Source organism: Mauremys mutica, chromosome 2, assembly GCF_020497125.1.
Source record: "Mauremys mutica isolate MM-2020 ecotype Southern chromosome 2, ASM2049712v1, whole genome shotgun sequence".
In the NCBI taxonomy this organism is placed as follows: Eukaryota; Metazoa; Chordata; order Testudines; family Geoemydidae; genus Mauremys; species Mauremys mutica.
The window spans coordinates 40,604,323-40,619,766 of NC_059073.1; the positions used below are offsets into that span (position 1 = coordinate 40,604,323).

General features: G+C 45.0%; 1 protein-coding gene across 3 annotated transcripts in view; it reads left to right on the forward strand.

Moving 5' to 3' along the window:
• Positions 1-2,414, forward strand: part of SNX31 (sorting nexin 31) — a 65,166-nt gene extending 62,752 nt beyond the window's left edge. For 2 of the 3 annotated variants that reach the window (XM_045006948.1, XM_045006947.1), the window contains exon 14: positions 1,997-2,414. In XM_045006948.1, the coding sequence (XP_044862883.1) occupies positions 1,997-2,092 (96 nt within the window). In that variant the 3' untranslated portion in view covers positions 2,093-2,414. The remainder of the gene's footprint in view (positions 1-1,996) is intronic. The other variant, XM_045006946.1, reaches the window with a different exon arrangement.
• Positions 2,415-15,444: the final 13,030 nt, after the last annotated feature.

Sequence of the window (15,444 nt, forward strand, 5' to 3'; positions counted from 1 at the left end):
CTGCGAGGTGAAGTTATAAACAGAATTTTGTACAGATGATAATGAAAATTAAGGTTGCCACAATTTATATAACATACATTTTTATACATTGCTTTAAACAATTTTATTTAATGTGTAACTCAAGATTTCAGCTATTTGCAAGACACACAAAAGAAAAACCTATGCTCTAAATTCTCCAGATATAAACAGTAATCTACAAATACATATCACATTAGTGTAGAGGCAGGCTCATGTTAAATGCAAACTTAGACACTAGAGAAATTGGGTAACATTGTAGTGGGAGAGTTTTGGGGTAGCATCTACCACCTGTTGGAAGAGGTCTCTTCTCCCAACTAAAAGCTTAGAACAATGATGGCTCTTTGAGGACAGAAGAAGAGCAGAATGCAATGCATTCACAGCGGTTGGATGTAAATAATTACCTTATGTAGGCCCCAGTCCTGCAAACACTTGCCCACTGTGATGGATTCCCCAGGGTGCAACTTGGAACTGGGGTACTGCCAAGCTGTCTGTCTTACCAATCTGAGCTCCATCTCACACTGTCATGCTGTGACAAGCTGCAAATCCCTCCAGATCCTGCACTCACGCAGCCATCCACAGGCAGGGACATACCCAGCTGAGTTACATGAATGCTTCTCCCAGCCACTCATGAACTAACAATAGAGAGGCTCTAGCCAACTCTCCCCAGCCTAGGAACCTAGAGCTGTACCATTTTGCCTTGGTCAGAAGCCTGACCAGTGTAAGTTTATTCTCCAGTCCATTCCTCCCTCATTGTGGAGAGGATGGCATAAGCCCTTGTTCCTGAGCAGTTTTCCCTTGTACTTCAAGTAACACACTGTTTTAGGTAAAACATACAAAACAGATTTATTAACTACAGAAAGATAGATTTTAAGTGATTATAAATTGTAAGAATTCAGATCAAAGTTGGTTACATAAGAAATAAAAAGTAAAATCACAATCTGAGTTCTATATACTAGACAGGATTTGAATCAAGCAGGGTCTCACCCTGATACACAATACAAGCTGGTCACAGATCTTCCATACACAGGCTGGAAACTCCCTTCAGCCTGGGACCACCTTCCCAGTTCAGTCTTTGTTTTCCGGATGTACTGCCAGGTGTTGAGCTGTGGGGGGAGTGAGGCCAAATGATGATGTCACTTCCCCCTTTTATAGCTTCGTCTAGCTTGCTGGAAAGATCCTTTGCTGTGATGTGAGTCAAGCAACGTCCATTGTGTACGTGGTATCTCTGAGAGGTTTCCATTTTATACAGTTCCTGGGTAATCCTTGTGAGTGTGTGTATTCCTCTTAATTGGCCATCATCAGTTTCTGGCTGAACCATTGTTGTACCCGAAAGACTGGTTGTGCGTGTCTCCAACCTCACAACATATTTCAGTAACATTCATATAGCAAAACTTCATAACTCCACATACAATGATAGCACATACAATGTAACAGGATATTAATGTTCAACAGATTAAGACTTTTAAAAGATACCTCACAAAGCATACTTTTACAAAACACATCATAATTATATCACCATGGTAAATATGGGGTTTCAGGGTGTTGCTTTGGGGTACAGAGTGTCACACCCACATGTCTAATTTAAAGCATGTGAGTATTGCCACTGACTTCAATAAAATTGCTCACATACTAAAGTTAAGCACATGCTTGTAAGTATTTGCTGGATTTGGACATTATTATTCAGGCATAACACCAATTAAAAAGCAGCCCCAAATGTCCCAATTTGTCCCATCATTAGAGCATTGAAATAAACATTACTGTAAACATTACAGTTTCCTGCTCCAATAAGCAATTATCTGTCTCCTAAATGCTGACCTAGAAGTGCCATCCATTGCATCAATAAAATAGGATAATGTCTGCTAAACTTTTTTTTAGTTGCATTAATGTTCATACTTATCGCTGAATGTCTATTGGTTTTTTTGGTTACTGTGATTTGTGTGCTCTTACTGTATTTAACTGTGTATTTGTTTCTCTGCAGATAGCTCACTCTGGTTTTATACCAAGAAAAAGGATTTTGGTTAGACCAAATAAAGAGGATGGTGTTTTTGAGAAGATAAGAGAGGAAGATCTGTGATAGATTATTTAGAACTGCCTATAAAAATATGTTGCAAAGTATCAATTATATTAAAACAGTCTTCAATTTAACAATACCTTATACATTTTTCTAATTCCTTGACAATTATAACATTCTTGATCTTGTAGTTTTAAAGATCCAGTTAACCACTCCCTGGAGTTAGAACTTGCTACAAATTTGAAGAAAAAGTGAAGACAGGGCAACATAAAAACATCTTACATTTCTTATATATGTGTATTTTTATAACTGAAATTAAAAAATTTTGAAATAGAAAACAGTCTACTGAAATGTTAGAGCTGGAGAATTTTATTTTGCATTAAAATACAAAGTTTTAATTAGTTGAGTGCTGGTTTAAATATTGAGACAGTGGTTGAGTGCAGCTCAGTGTTGCCATATCTGGATTATCTGGGAAGTCCACCCATTTCCCTTGGACACATACCTTGCCATGATCATTTATGCTCTTCCTTATCAAGGGCAGTGAGCCTACTACAATGCCCCCATGCTTCTAACTGAGCTTCACTTGATGCTGATCTGGAGACTGCAACAGTTGCTGAATGCAGCTGTTAATGTACTTCCTGGCATAAGAGCAAGGGAGTCAGTTATGCCTATTAACCCACACAGTGGAATCTACATTGACTGCTGATACACCTAAGAACATATTTAAAGGTCTTAGGACTTGTCTACACAGGGAATTCATGGGGAAGTTAGTGCAATTAGGGTGTGAATTAGTGCAGTTAGAGTGTGAATTTAAAGCACAATAGCGATTTGTCACTAGCTATTCTGGGTCTCTTTCCCTGTATAGACAAGCCCTTAAGTGTTCATATATAAAGTCCTTCAAAATGTAATCTCTAAAATGATGAGTCCATGCCCAGCAGTTATGCTGAGGCTTTTCTTGGTCCCTAATTTCAGCCAGGACCAAGCTACAGGGAGAACTTTCTCAGTCGAGGCACCCTGGGTTGTAAGAACTACTGAGAGGGAGGTTCCTTGGCAGCCTCTAGGGGACACTGCAAACCCTGCAAATTTCACCTGGCCAATCTTGACCAGTTTTTGATCCCCATATTTTGCATAAGCTGGTGGGGTGGATACTATGAGGACTGTCAGGAATCCTTCTGTGCCAGCTTGCAGGGTTCTGACTGAATGTGAAGTTGGGCTGGATAATTCTGCTGACCATGTGTTGTGTTTGTGCATGCTTTGTAGTATGGTGTGCAGATACCTTATGATAGACAAAAATACAGCACATTGTGCAGTTTATAGGTGATCTGCAAAATTTAAAGAATACCTTTCTGGAAGATGCTGAATGCCACAAAAAAGGCCCTCTCCTGCACTGCAATTTCAGTGGTAGGGCATACAGGATTGGCTCCAAAGAGCAGAAGAGGCATTTCAGGATGTTAGTTAATTAAATTTACTCAGCATAGACTGGCATACAATCTCCTTAATGCAGTAAGGAAAATCCAATTGTTTTAAAATGTCTTGTTATACTTTTATACACAGAAAGCTGCCATTTAAAAAAAAATGCAAATTGCTTCTCCCCTACAGGCAGCCTGCAAGCTCTAGCCTTGGTTTGTATGGCAGACTAGCAGAAAGCATGTTTCATTGATGTCACATTGGGCAGAAGCTAGCAATCATAGGAGGAAGGTGTCTGGACTGAATGAATTTACAGAAGGGGGGGTGCTAGAGACAAGGTTAATAAGACAAGGTGTCTCTTAAAACTTTTAGTAGATATGTGACCTGGCTGGCTGTATCTTGAATTACTCTATATGTAAATGAGTCTTTCATGTGAACTATGTATTCAGCTGAATAGCAAAATGTTTAGAGAGACAGGCTGAAAGTGGTTGATCCATCATTTGACCTACCTCCTTCTCTCTTTAAAAGACAGGCATATCTGTGAGTGATCTGAGAAAGGAGCTGGGAGTCAAGAATGTCTAAATTCTGATCTCTGTTGCATCTGTGGCCTTGGGCAAGTCACATGACCAATTATGCCCACTTTACTGATGGAGAAACTTAAGCAAATACTTATCTATCTCACAGAGGTATGATGGGGACTAATTAGAGAGTCTCTCAACTTAAATCACACTTTCATCTGAGTTTTTACCCACTATCACAACGTAAACTAATGGGCCAGTGTCCTAGCCAGTATATCAAATAAAGCTGCCGTCCAAGCAGAATTTCTATCCCTTTCTTCAAGGTTTTCTTTGTTCAGCAAAACTGCTCAGTGTCAGCTCAAAACAAGTCTCTAATAGGCTTCATAGTTCCTTTCTGAAATCCAGAAACTGCTGCCTGACCTTTTCTAAAGCCTCTCCCCACTAACTTCTATCTTTGCTCCCTGTGTCATATTTTGCATTTAGCTGTGATGCTCTAAGTAAGTTTCCCAAACCTGAAGAGGAGCTTGGTGTAAGCTCAAAAGCTTGTCTCAATCTCTCACCAACAGAAGTTGGTCCAATAAAAAGATACTACCTCATCCTGAGAAACTACAGAATTGGAATTAATTTGCAAACTTGACACCATTAAATTAGGTTGGAATAAAGACTGGGAGTGGATGGGTCATTACACAAAGTAAAACCTATTTCCCTATGCTAATTTCCCCCCTACTGTTACTCACACCTTCTTGTCAACTGTTGGAAGGGCCATCCTGATTATCACTACAAAAGTTTTTTTTTCTCCTGCTTATAATCGCCCACCTTAACTGATTACTCTCATTATAGTTAGTATGGCAACACCCATTTTTTCATGTCCTCTCCGTGTGTGTATATATATATCTTCCTACTGTATTTTCCACTGCATGCATCCGTGGGTTTTAGCCTACAAAAGCTTATGCTCAAATAAATGTGTTCATCTCTAAGGTGCCACAAGTACTCCTCATTCTTTAAACTAGGAAAATGGCTCTGTAAAATCACAAAATTTGGTAGTGGGATTCAGGAACAGGGCAGTACTTCACAAATGATGTGGATGTTGATCTAGTCAGTTTTTAAAAATGGGTTAACAGTTTGAAGTGCTTTACAACACTTTCATGTTCTCAACTTTGAAGTCTAATCTGTTTCAATTATCTACAACTTGTGCTTTTTTTTAGAAATAAACATCACTGTTTTTAGTAAATTCACATGGCTCAATGCTTAACAAATAACTGGACAGTAGAAAATTATAGTACATATGATACAAATTGGCTGATAAATTTCAATAGGGAAAGATTTGTCAGTGATATAAATGATGAGTAACAATTACTAAACATCTATTAACTACTTGAAATGTTCTTTTAAAGATTTAAAGTTTTCAGCTGGCTCTAATAGTAAACTAAAGGCACAGGCCTACAATGAACAGTAGAATAATGCTAATAACTAAAATAGCCACCTTTTGCTTAAGCTGTGGATGGTAGCAGTTATCTTGATCAATCATACCCATTTATATTGTCATTCTGAAGAATGAAATCATGGCTGCTTTAACATAATTTAAATTACCTGTAGTCCATTATTGTCTTAATAGTAACAGCTGCAACTTTTAAAAATGTACAAATATTTTTAGCAGCATGTGATAGGAAATCACTTGAATGCCAAAAAATGTTAACAATGAATAAGAAATATTGTTGGTATTAGGCTTTAACAAACATCAAGAATCAGATCAGAACCTTTGCTGTTGTTTGGTAAAAGTCTCTAATTATTATCTTCATACCTCAGGTTCCTTCTGGGGCAACCTTAAGCACAAGCCACTGCTTGGAACCTAAGAGTTAACTAGGAAAAAAGTGTCTTTATTGCCTCAGCAAACCCAAACTTCCATCTGCCCCTCAGCAACTGGAACCAGCAGGAAGGACCATTCATAGACCGAGCACTGCTTTCCACTGGCACCAACCCTCCAGTATGAACAAAAATACACACTTGAGTGGAGTGGCGGGCGGTGTGGCCGGAGCACCGTTAACCCCGGAGTGCCCCTAGCCCCAGCACTGGGCAGGCGGCATGGCTGGAGCACTCCCAGCCCAGAGCACTAAGCAGGTGGAGCTCCCCCAGAGCACTGGGGGCAGGGGGGGCGCAGCCCGGTCCCAGCACTGGGTGGATGGGTGATGTGGCATGGCCTCAGCCCCAGCCTTGTATGCCTTTGCCCCAACCTGCCTGCCCCAGCCTCTTGGCCACAGAAGAGCGGGAAGGGAACTGAAGCAGGCAGGAGAGTGTCGGGGGGGCAGAGTGTGAGCGGGGCCACACCAGGCTGTTTGGGGAGGCACAGCCTTCCCCTGCCTGCTGCCCATGCTTTTGGCCATTCTCAAAATGATCCAAGTGTTTCACTTATGTCTGATGCATATGTTCCTTTGGCCTGGTCTACACTACGAGTTTATCTCGAATTTAGCAGCGTTAAACCGAATTAACCCTGCACCCGTCCACACAACAAAGCCCTTTATTTTGATATAAAGGGATCTTAATATCGATATCTGTACTTCCTGACGAAGGGAGTAGCGCTCAAATTGGTATTGCCATTTCGAATTAGGGTTAGTGTGGCCGCAATTCGACGGTATTAGCCTCCAGGAGCTATCCCACAGTGCACCATTGTGTCCGCTCTGGACAGCCATCTGAACTTGGATGCACTGGCCAGGTCGACAGGAAAAGCCCCGCGAACTTTTGAATTTCATTTCCTGTTTGCCCAGCATGGTCAGCACAGGTGACCATGCAGTTCCAGAATCAAAAAAGAGCTCTAGCATGGACCGTACAGGAGTTACTAAATCTGATCTCTGTATGGGGAGATGAATCTGTTCTATCAGAACTCCGTTCCAATAGACGAAATGCCAAAACATTTGAAAAAAATCTCCAAGGCCATGATGGACAGAGGCCACAACAGGGACTCAACATAGTGCTGCGTGAAACTAAGGAGCTGAGACAAGCGTACCAGAAAGCCAAAGAATCAAATGGACGCTCACGGAGGGAGGGGCGACTGATGACTGTAGCTATCCCACAGTTCCCGCAGTCTCCGAAAACCATTTGCATTCTTGGCAGAGCTCCCAATGCCTGAAGGGTCAAAAACATTGTCATGGGTAGTTCAGGGTATATGTCGTCAGCCCCCGCACCTCCCTCCCTCCATAAAAGCAAAGGGAAAAAAATCCTTTCTCGCCTTTTTTCAATGTTATCGGATGTCTAATGGATACTGGTGGCAGATGCGGTGCTGCAGTGCTACACAGCAGCATCCCCTTCCCTTCCCTTCCCTTCGGCACAGTATGACTGATATCCATCATCGTCGTCCCGTGAGTGCTCCTGACTGGCCTCGGTGAGGTCGGCCAGGGGCGCCTGGGCAAAAATGGGAACGACTCCAGGTCATTCTCTTCTTTAAGCTTTGTCTAATGGAGATTCACTCCTGCCTGGAATATCATGGCAGCTGGAGGCTGCCCTCCCCTCCCCTCTTTGATCTCTGCTTGCAGAGGCAATAAAGTCAGTGTTGTTTCTTATTCATGCATTCTTTATTACTTCATCACACAAATGGGGGAATAACTGCCACGGTAGCCCAGGAGGGGTGTGGGAGGAGGGAAGCAACGGGGGCGGGGGGAGTTGTTGCAGGGGCACCCCCTAGAATGGCATGCAGCTCATCATTTCTGCGGGATGTCTGGGGCTCTGACCCGGAGCGTCCGTTTGCCTCTCTGGTTCTTTAGTAGGCTTGCCTGATATTCTAGGCAAGACTGATTCTCCCTTTAGACAAAACTTAAAGAAGAGAATGACCTGGGGAGTCATTCCCATTTTTGTCCATGAGCCTCCGGCCGACCTCACCGAGGCTGGCCAGGAGCACCCATGACAGCACCAGACGGTACAGTGGAGCTGGTAACCGTCTTTGCTAACTTGCAAAAGGCAAAGGGATACTGCTGTGTAGCGCTGCAGTACAGCATCTGTTAGCAACATCTAGTAGACATACGGTAACAGTGAAAAAAGGCTGAACGGGCTCCATGGTTGCCGTGCTATGGCATCTGCCCGGACAATCCAGGGAAAAGGGCGCAAAATGATTGTCTGCCGTTGCTTTCACAGAGGGAGGATTGACTGACAACATTTACCCATAACCACCCGTGACAAATTTTGGCCCCATCAGGCATTGGGATCTCAACCCAGAATTCCAATGGGTGGGGGAGACTGCAGGAACTATGGGATAGCTATGGGATAGCTACCCACAGTGCAACGCTCCGGAAGTCGACGCTAGCCTTGGTACATGGACACACAGCACCAAATTAATGTGCTTAGTGTGGCCACGTGCACTCGACTTTATACAATCTGTTTCCAAAAATTGGTTTCTGTAAAATCGGAATAATCCTGTAGTGTAGACATACCCTTTGATTCCTGTCAAATTGCAAGACCAGCCATGGTAGACTGACGGTAAACATTTAGAAATGTTAGTTTTATCGCGGAGGCCTGTAATAAATTCCAAAAAGGGCAGAATACACTTTAACCACCACATGATGTAGAGGAAAGAATTTCAAAAGTGTCACAACTTGCTCTTACGCTCCAACCACGGCATTTGTAGACCAGTCTAACCTGTAGGTGCACACTTTTATCATGGGAAAGCTGCCTATAAGATGAATGCCAAAGACTCCAGTAAATCTGTGACAGTAAGGGGAATTGGGTAACAAGTCCCTGTGAAATGGTCTGAACAAATTGTTATTCCATTGTAAAGAACCTGGTCAGAAAGTTTTATGAAGAGAATAAAAAAAATGCACTGTGAAAGAAGTAATTCAAAAGAAAATGAAGATCAGACTAAGTATATGTAAGATATAACCAGTTCTCTGTGACGGAAAAGAATCTGTGACTGTGCAAAGAGAAACAATAACATCACTGACAATTATTCTTATGCATGAAACTTATCTGGGATAGACTTTGTGTTCCTTAGGGTGCAGGAAGCTTGCACAGCCCCTATACATGCTGTACCTGTTCTGTACACAGTGAAGACTTATAGCTCCAGGGCTGTCTGTGTGGCACCTTCGCCAGAACTATTTTTTTTTCAAGTGGCCTGAGACTAACTTCTTTTTAAATGGTTGACTCTGAGTTTGCCTTGGCTCCTCCTCCCTGAGCTGCCAGCAGACAGAGCTCCAGGAATCTATGTAATCTCTTTGGGGGTTACACATTCTTAAGATCATTGTTTTAAAAATAAAACAGTAGAAAGCCTTATTAAGAAATGTGAATGGAAAGTGAGAATTACCAAAAGGAGAAGCAAAACACCCCCCCCCCCATACCTCACTATTTTATGCTAAATTAAGGGCCAAAAAATAATGAATTATAAGTAAGGCTACAATTTTGTCATGGAGGTCGCAGAAGTCATGGAATTGTGACTTCCAAAGACCTCCGTGATTTCAGCACCTGCAGCAGGGAGCTGTGACGTGCCACCATCACCTGAGGCAGCGGGCCCCCAAATACCCAGCTGCTGCAGGCAGGGCGGGTAACCTGCAGCTCCCAGCCACTGTGGCAGACAGGGGGACCCCCGCAGCTCCCTGCCAGCCATGGTGGTGGGGGATCCCCACAGCCCCTGGCTGTCATAATGCAGCGGGGGACCCCCCACAGCCTTTGGCCACCACAGGGGGTAGAGGCTGTGACATTCCCCTGGTGTTATCGGGACCGATGAGCTGCTAGGTCACTCCAATCCTCGATTCTGGGAGCCAGCCTTACCCTACTCTGCTGTGAGAACCCCCACTCCTGAGCTGTTCATGCACAGCCTCTGGCATGTAAGCTGCTCCTTGGATTGTGCAACTGAATGACACTGGCCAATATCTCTGGTCCCAGACACAACCTTAGGAACCTCTGTCTTGCAGTGTCCAGTTATGCCCACTGGATGCTGCAAGCTTATATGACTTCATCAATTTAACAAAGAAATTGATATGCACCAGGCTTGTTATCCCAAGGGGAGTCTCTGACACACTTCAAACCAAATGCACGGCTTCAGGTAGAAAAAACAAACAATTTATTAACTGCAAAAGATAGATTTTAAGTGATTATAAGTCAAAGCATAACAAGTTGATGACCTCTCGAGGTCCCTTCCAGTCCTAGAGTCTATGAATCTATGAATAAGTCAGATTTGGTCAAATGAAACAAAAGCAAAATGCGTTCTAAGCTGATCTTAACACTTTCAATGCCCTTACAAACTTAGATGCTTCTCACTACAGGCTGGCTGGTTGCCCTTAACCAGGCTCTCCCCTTTGATCAGCGCTTCAGTCTCTTGGTGGTGGTGTCTGTTGATGGAGGTGGAAGAGAGAGAGCGAGCATGGCAAACGTCTCTCCGTTTTATCATGTTCTTTCTTCCCTCATGGCTTTGCCCCCACTTCAGGGTCAGGTGAGCATTACCTCATCGTAGCCCCTGACTGACCAAGGGAAGGGAGGTGACTCACTTGAGAGTCCAACAGATCCTTTTTTGCTGCCTAGGCCAGTGTCCTCTGTTCCTGTGAGGCTGGGATGGGTTTGTCCCATACATGCCCTGATGAGGTGTGAACTGCCCCACTGTTCCTGGAGAGATTTGCCTCGGCTTGTTTTAAGCCATGAGGACACATTTTCAGCCTCATAACTATATACATGAAGTCAAGTATCAGAGGGGTAGCCGTGTTAGTCTGGATTTGTAAAAGCAGCAAAGAGTCCTGTGGCACCTTATAGGCTAACAGATGTATTGGAGCATGAGCTTTCGTGGGTGAATGCCCACTTCGTCGGGTCCAACGAAGTGGGTATTGACCCACGAAAGCTCATGCTCCAATACATCTGTTAATCTATAAGGTGCCACAGGACTCTTTGCTGCTATATACATGAAATTACAACCTATAACTTTACTATAAGCTTACCATAACAACAATGCTCAGTGCATTATGAGCGTTCCAAAGACACACAACATGACAAACTTTGCATTGGATACCACACAATCATTTTATAAGGATGAACATGGGGGTGCAGGGTGTTCCCCTGAGGTACAGAGTGTCACAGGGGGAGTCCTGCTGCTCCCCACTGTGGCAGTGTCAGGGGGATCCCCACAGCTCCCCTCTGCTTCAAGGGGACCCCTGGAGCCCCTGGCCGCCATGGGGATGTGGAGGGACCCCTGCAGCTCCCCACTGCAGCGGCATCAGGGATTCCTGCAGCTCCCCACTGCTGGGGAGGGGGCAGAGTGACACTGCAGCTTTCCACCGTGGGGCGGGGGGAACAGCAGAGGGACCCTGGAGCTCTGAGCCCCCAAGTGTGGTGGGGGCCCCAGTGCTCCCAGCGCTCCCAGCCACTTGCAGCTGCCCAGTCCCTTCCCATTTTATCATGCATATTTTTAGTAAAAGTCAGGGACAGGTCACGGGCAATAAATAAAAATTCACGGAAGCCCATGATCTGTCCCTGACTTTTACTAAAAATATCCATGACAAAATCTTAGCCTTAATTATAAGGCACTATTAAAGAGACATAATGCTGGGAATGGGGGACTGGAGATGGATCACTTAATGATTACCTGTTCTGTTCATTCCCTCTGAAGCACCTGGCATTGGCCATTGTCGGAAGACAGGATACTGGTCTGACCCAGTATGGCCATTCTTATGTTCTTATAAAACTAGTTTGTAGCTTCTGACAGCAGCCCTGGACAGTCCCAATGTCACCCTTCAGCATACTGGTGAAATACTTTTCACCTCATGTTAATTTCCAGCATACTGCCATGAGCAAACTAGCCTGCTTTTACAAGCAAGTTCAGTATTGGTGCCACTTTTATTTTCTTTTAAGACAGCCATGTTGTAAAGAGGCTATTTCATTTCCTTTAGGAGAGTTTAAAAAACTGCGGGCTAAAGAGCTGCATGATCATTAATTAGCAAGCTTACTGAGTTAATTTACAAACCTTACCCACATGGAAATAATTTCTTCTAATATAGCAAAGGCTGTTTTAGATGCAAGAGTTTTAAGTGTATAATATAACCACTTCTTTAGGTGTTACTGAGATGAAATAAACCTTTACGTTAAATGCTGGGGCATTTTTCTAACTATTAGAAATCAGGATGGAGCCTAATGTGGGGATGCACACCATCCCACATCCACAGACTGTGGGGTTCTTACCCCTTCCTCTGAGGCATTGGGTGCTGGCCACTGTTGGAGACAGGTTGCTGCATTGGATGGAGCTCTGGTCTGATCCAGTGTGGCAGTTTCTATGTTCCTATGCTATGGCTAGTTGCTATCACTTCAAAACTGATGAGCTATTTCTGGTATTTTAAGGCAGGCATTGCCTTCGTACCTGAACCCCTGAAGTTGTACATGAACACTGCAGACAGGAGGTGTGATTGCAGCACCCCTAAACAGCTCTACCTGGGCTAGCTGTGAGTTGGAGTAAGGCACGTGGGGCTGCATGTGCTCAGGGCCGGCTCCAGGCACCAGCATTCCAAGCAGGTGCTTGGGGCAGCAATCTGCAAGCGGTGGCAGTCTGTGTGGTTTTGCCCACCCAAGCAGTGCGCCGAATTGCCACCGCAGACAGCGGGGGCAGTCTGTGTGCCGTTAGGGTGGCACGCGCGTTTCCGCGGTGGCGGCAATTCGGTGGCAGCTTCTGTCTTCAGCCGGAAGACAGAAGCTGCGCCCCTGTGGACAGCTGAAGACAGAAGCTGCCGCTGAATTGCTGCCACCGCGGAAACGCACGAGCCGCCCTAACGGCACACGGACTGCCCCCACTGTCCGCAGCAGCAATTCGGCGCGCTGCTTGGGGCAGCAAAAACAGTAGAGCCAGTCCTGCATGTGCTAGCCTAGCCCCCTGCCTTGGTCCCAGGCTGGAGTGGTGCCCACTTCCCCCGCTCCTGCAGCCAGGCTCTGCTGCTTGATCAAAGCTCGCTGGGGTTGGCCGCAGGGGTGCTAGAACAATGTTTATAGTGGGGGTGCTGAAAGCCATTGAACCAAACTGCAAACCCTGTACATCAGAGATCCCCAAACTGTAGGGTGTCCCCACTAGGGGGGCACGGCTGGGGCCCAGGCTAGCCCCCACAGGGTGTGGGGAGGGAGCGGCACCCAGCTCCGTTCCTGGCCCAGCCCCAGGCTCCCCAATCAGGGATCCACTCCCAGCCAGCGCCAGGGGCTGCCAGCTGTTCCTGGAGATCTGTTCCTGCGACCCAGCTCCTGACCTTGGCTCCGTGAGGTAGGGAGGGGATGGTTGACAGAATAAGGGGGAACCACTGCTGAACAGTGTTTTGCCCAGGAATTGAAATTAGGGGGGGTGTTGGAATATTCGGGGGGGGGGAGGGTGAAGGTTGATGAGGGTTGAGACCATGAGGGCAAAGTTGGGCTGTATGGCACCAGAGTAAAAACTGAAAAATGTTTCATGACCATTTTATTAGATTTAACTCACATTTTAAAATTATCACAAAAATTAAAGTTGGCTACTCAAGCCTACCATGAAGCACAACATCTACAGCCTTCTTGGTTTCTTGTTGTAATTTTGCACTCTTTGGTGTCTTCTTGTGTGTCTGGTACTTCCAGTACTTCATGATATGTTCATGGTCACCCCATCTCAAAAAAGATATATTGGAATTGGAAAAGGTTCAGAGAAGGGCAACAAAAATTATTAGGGGTATGAAACAAATTCCATATGAGGAGAGATTAAAAAGACTGGGACTTTTCATCTTGGAAAAGAGACAACTAAGGGCTTGGCTACACTTGAGAGTTACAGCGCTGGTGGTGGCTTTACAGCGCTGTAACTCACTCCCCGTCCACACTGGCAAGGCACATACAGCTCTGTATCTCCCTGGCTACAGTGCTGGCTGTACTCCACCTCGGCCTGGGGAATAACGACTATAGCGCTGCTCTTGCAGTGCTGGAGTGCCAGTGTAAACAGTGATTAATCTTACTATGCTGTAACTGACCTCCAGAACCTTCTCATAATGCTTTTTAAGTAAAGATAACACTCTTTGTTTTGTTGTGATGCCTCTCTTTGTTTTGTTGTGAACTCGGGGCTCCCGGAGCTGCTTATCTAAAAAGCAAACACAGCTACTGTTTGCTCCAGCAGAGGCAGGCAAGGCAATGAATGTCCACAGCTAGTGTTTGCTTGAGGAGAGAAGCAGCCCGGAGGCGGGGAGTGGGGGTCCATTTTGGAGCAGCTGCTTATCTGGTCTGAAGGCTATTTGCATTTAGTGAATGAGAGAGGGGTGGGGGAAGGGGTCGAAATTTTTAAAATGATTGAAAGTTGGTGCTGTGTATCTTCAAGTCCTTAGAACTTGCAAGGCAGGGAGCTGACACAGTGTCAGCTCCAAAAATCCACTCTCTCTGTCTCCCCCACGCGCCCTGTCACACTCCACCCCACTCCCCCTCTTTGAAAAGCACGTTGCAGCCACTTGAACGCTGGGATAGCTGCCCATAATGCACCACTCCCAACACTGCTGCAAATGCTGCAAATGTGGCCACACTGCAGCGCTGGTAGCTGTCAGTGTGGCCACACTGCAGCGCTTTCCCTACACAGCTGTACAAAGACAGCTTTAACTCCCAGCACTGTACAGGTGCAAGTGTAGCCAAACCCTTAGAGGGGATATGATAGAGCTTATAACAGCTTGACTGGTGTGGAGAAAATTAATAAGGAAGTGTTATTTACCCCTTCACTTAACACAAGAACCAGGGGTCACCCAATGAAATTAATAGGCAGCAAGTTTAAAACAAACAAAAGGAAGTATTTCTTCACACAATGCACAATCACCTGTGGAACTTTTTGCAAGGGATGTTGTGAAGGCCAAAATTATAACAAGGTTAAAAAAAGAACTAGGTAAGTTCATGAAGGTTAGGTCCATCAGTGACTATTAGTCAGTATGCAACACCATGCTCTGAGTGTCCCTAGCCTCTGTTTGCCAGAAGCTGGGAGTGGACAACAGGGGATGGATCACTCGATGATTCCCTGTTCTGTTCATTCCCTCTGAAGCACCTGGAATAGTTGCTGTTGGAAGACAGGATACTGGGATAGATGGACCATTGGTCTGACCCACTATGGCCATTCTTACATAAAAAATAATTATAATAATCAAAAAGTTTAGTACAGAAACTCCCCAAGATAATGACCTCTTGAGATAGCGATGATGTGAGATAATGACCTTGGCAAAAAATGCATTTTAAAAATCTTGGCCTACTAGGAAATGTATATTTATGTAAGTTTCCCAGTCACAAATCTAGTATTCTGGAATAAAGTCACTTAAACATAGTCCAATGCTCTGGCTGCTGTTGTTTGTCGTGCCACCATTCACTCTATTGCTCCATCCCAATGGCCCTGCACTGTCACCGTCTGTTGCCACCTGCCACTGTGACGTCTGTGAGTTGGTCTCTCAAGGTTCCACCAGCTCTCAGTGATTTTAGCTGAGCTCTCAGTGGGGGAACCTCACTGCTAGTGCAGGCTGGGCTGTCTCTTCCACAGAAACACTGTCCCACAGCAGGTCTAAACACTTGGAC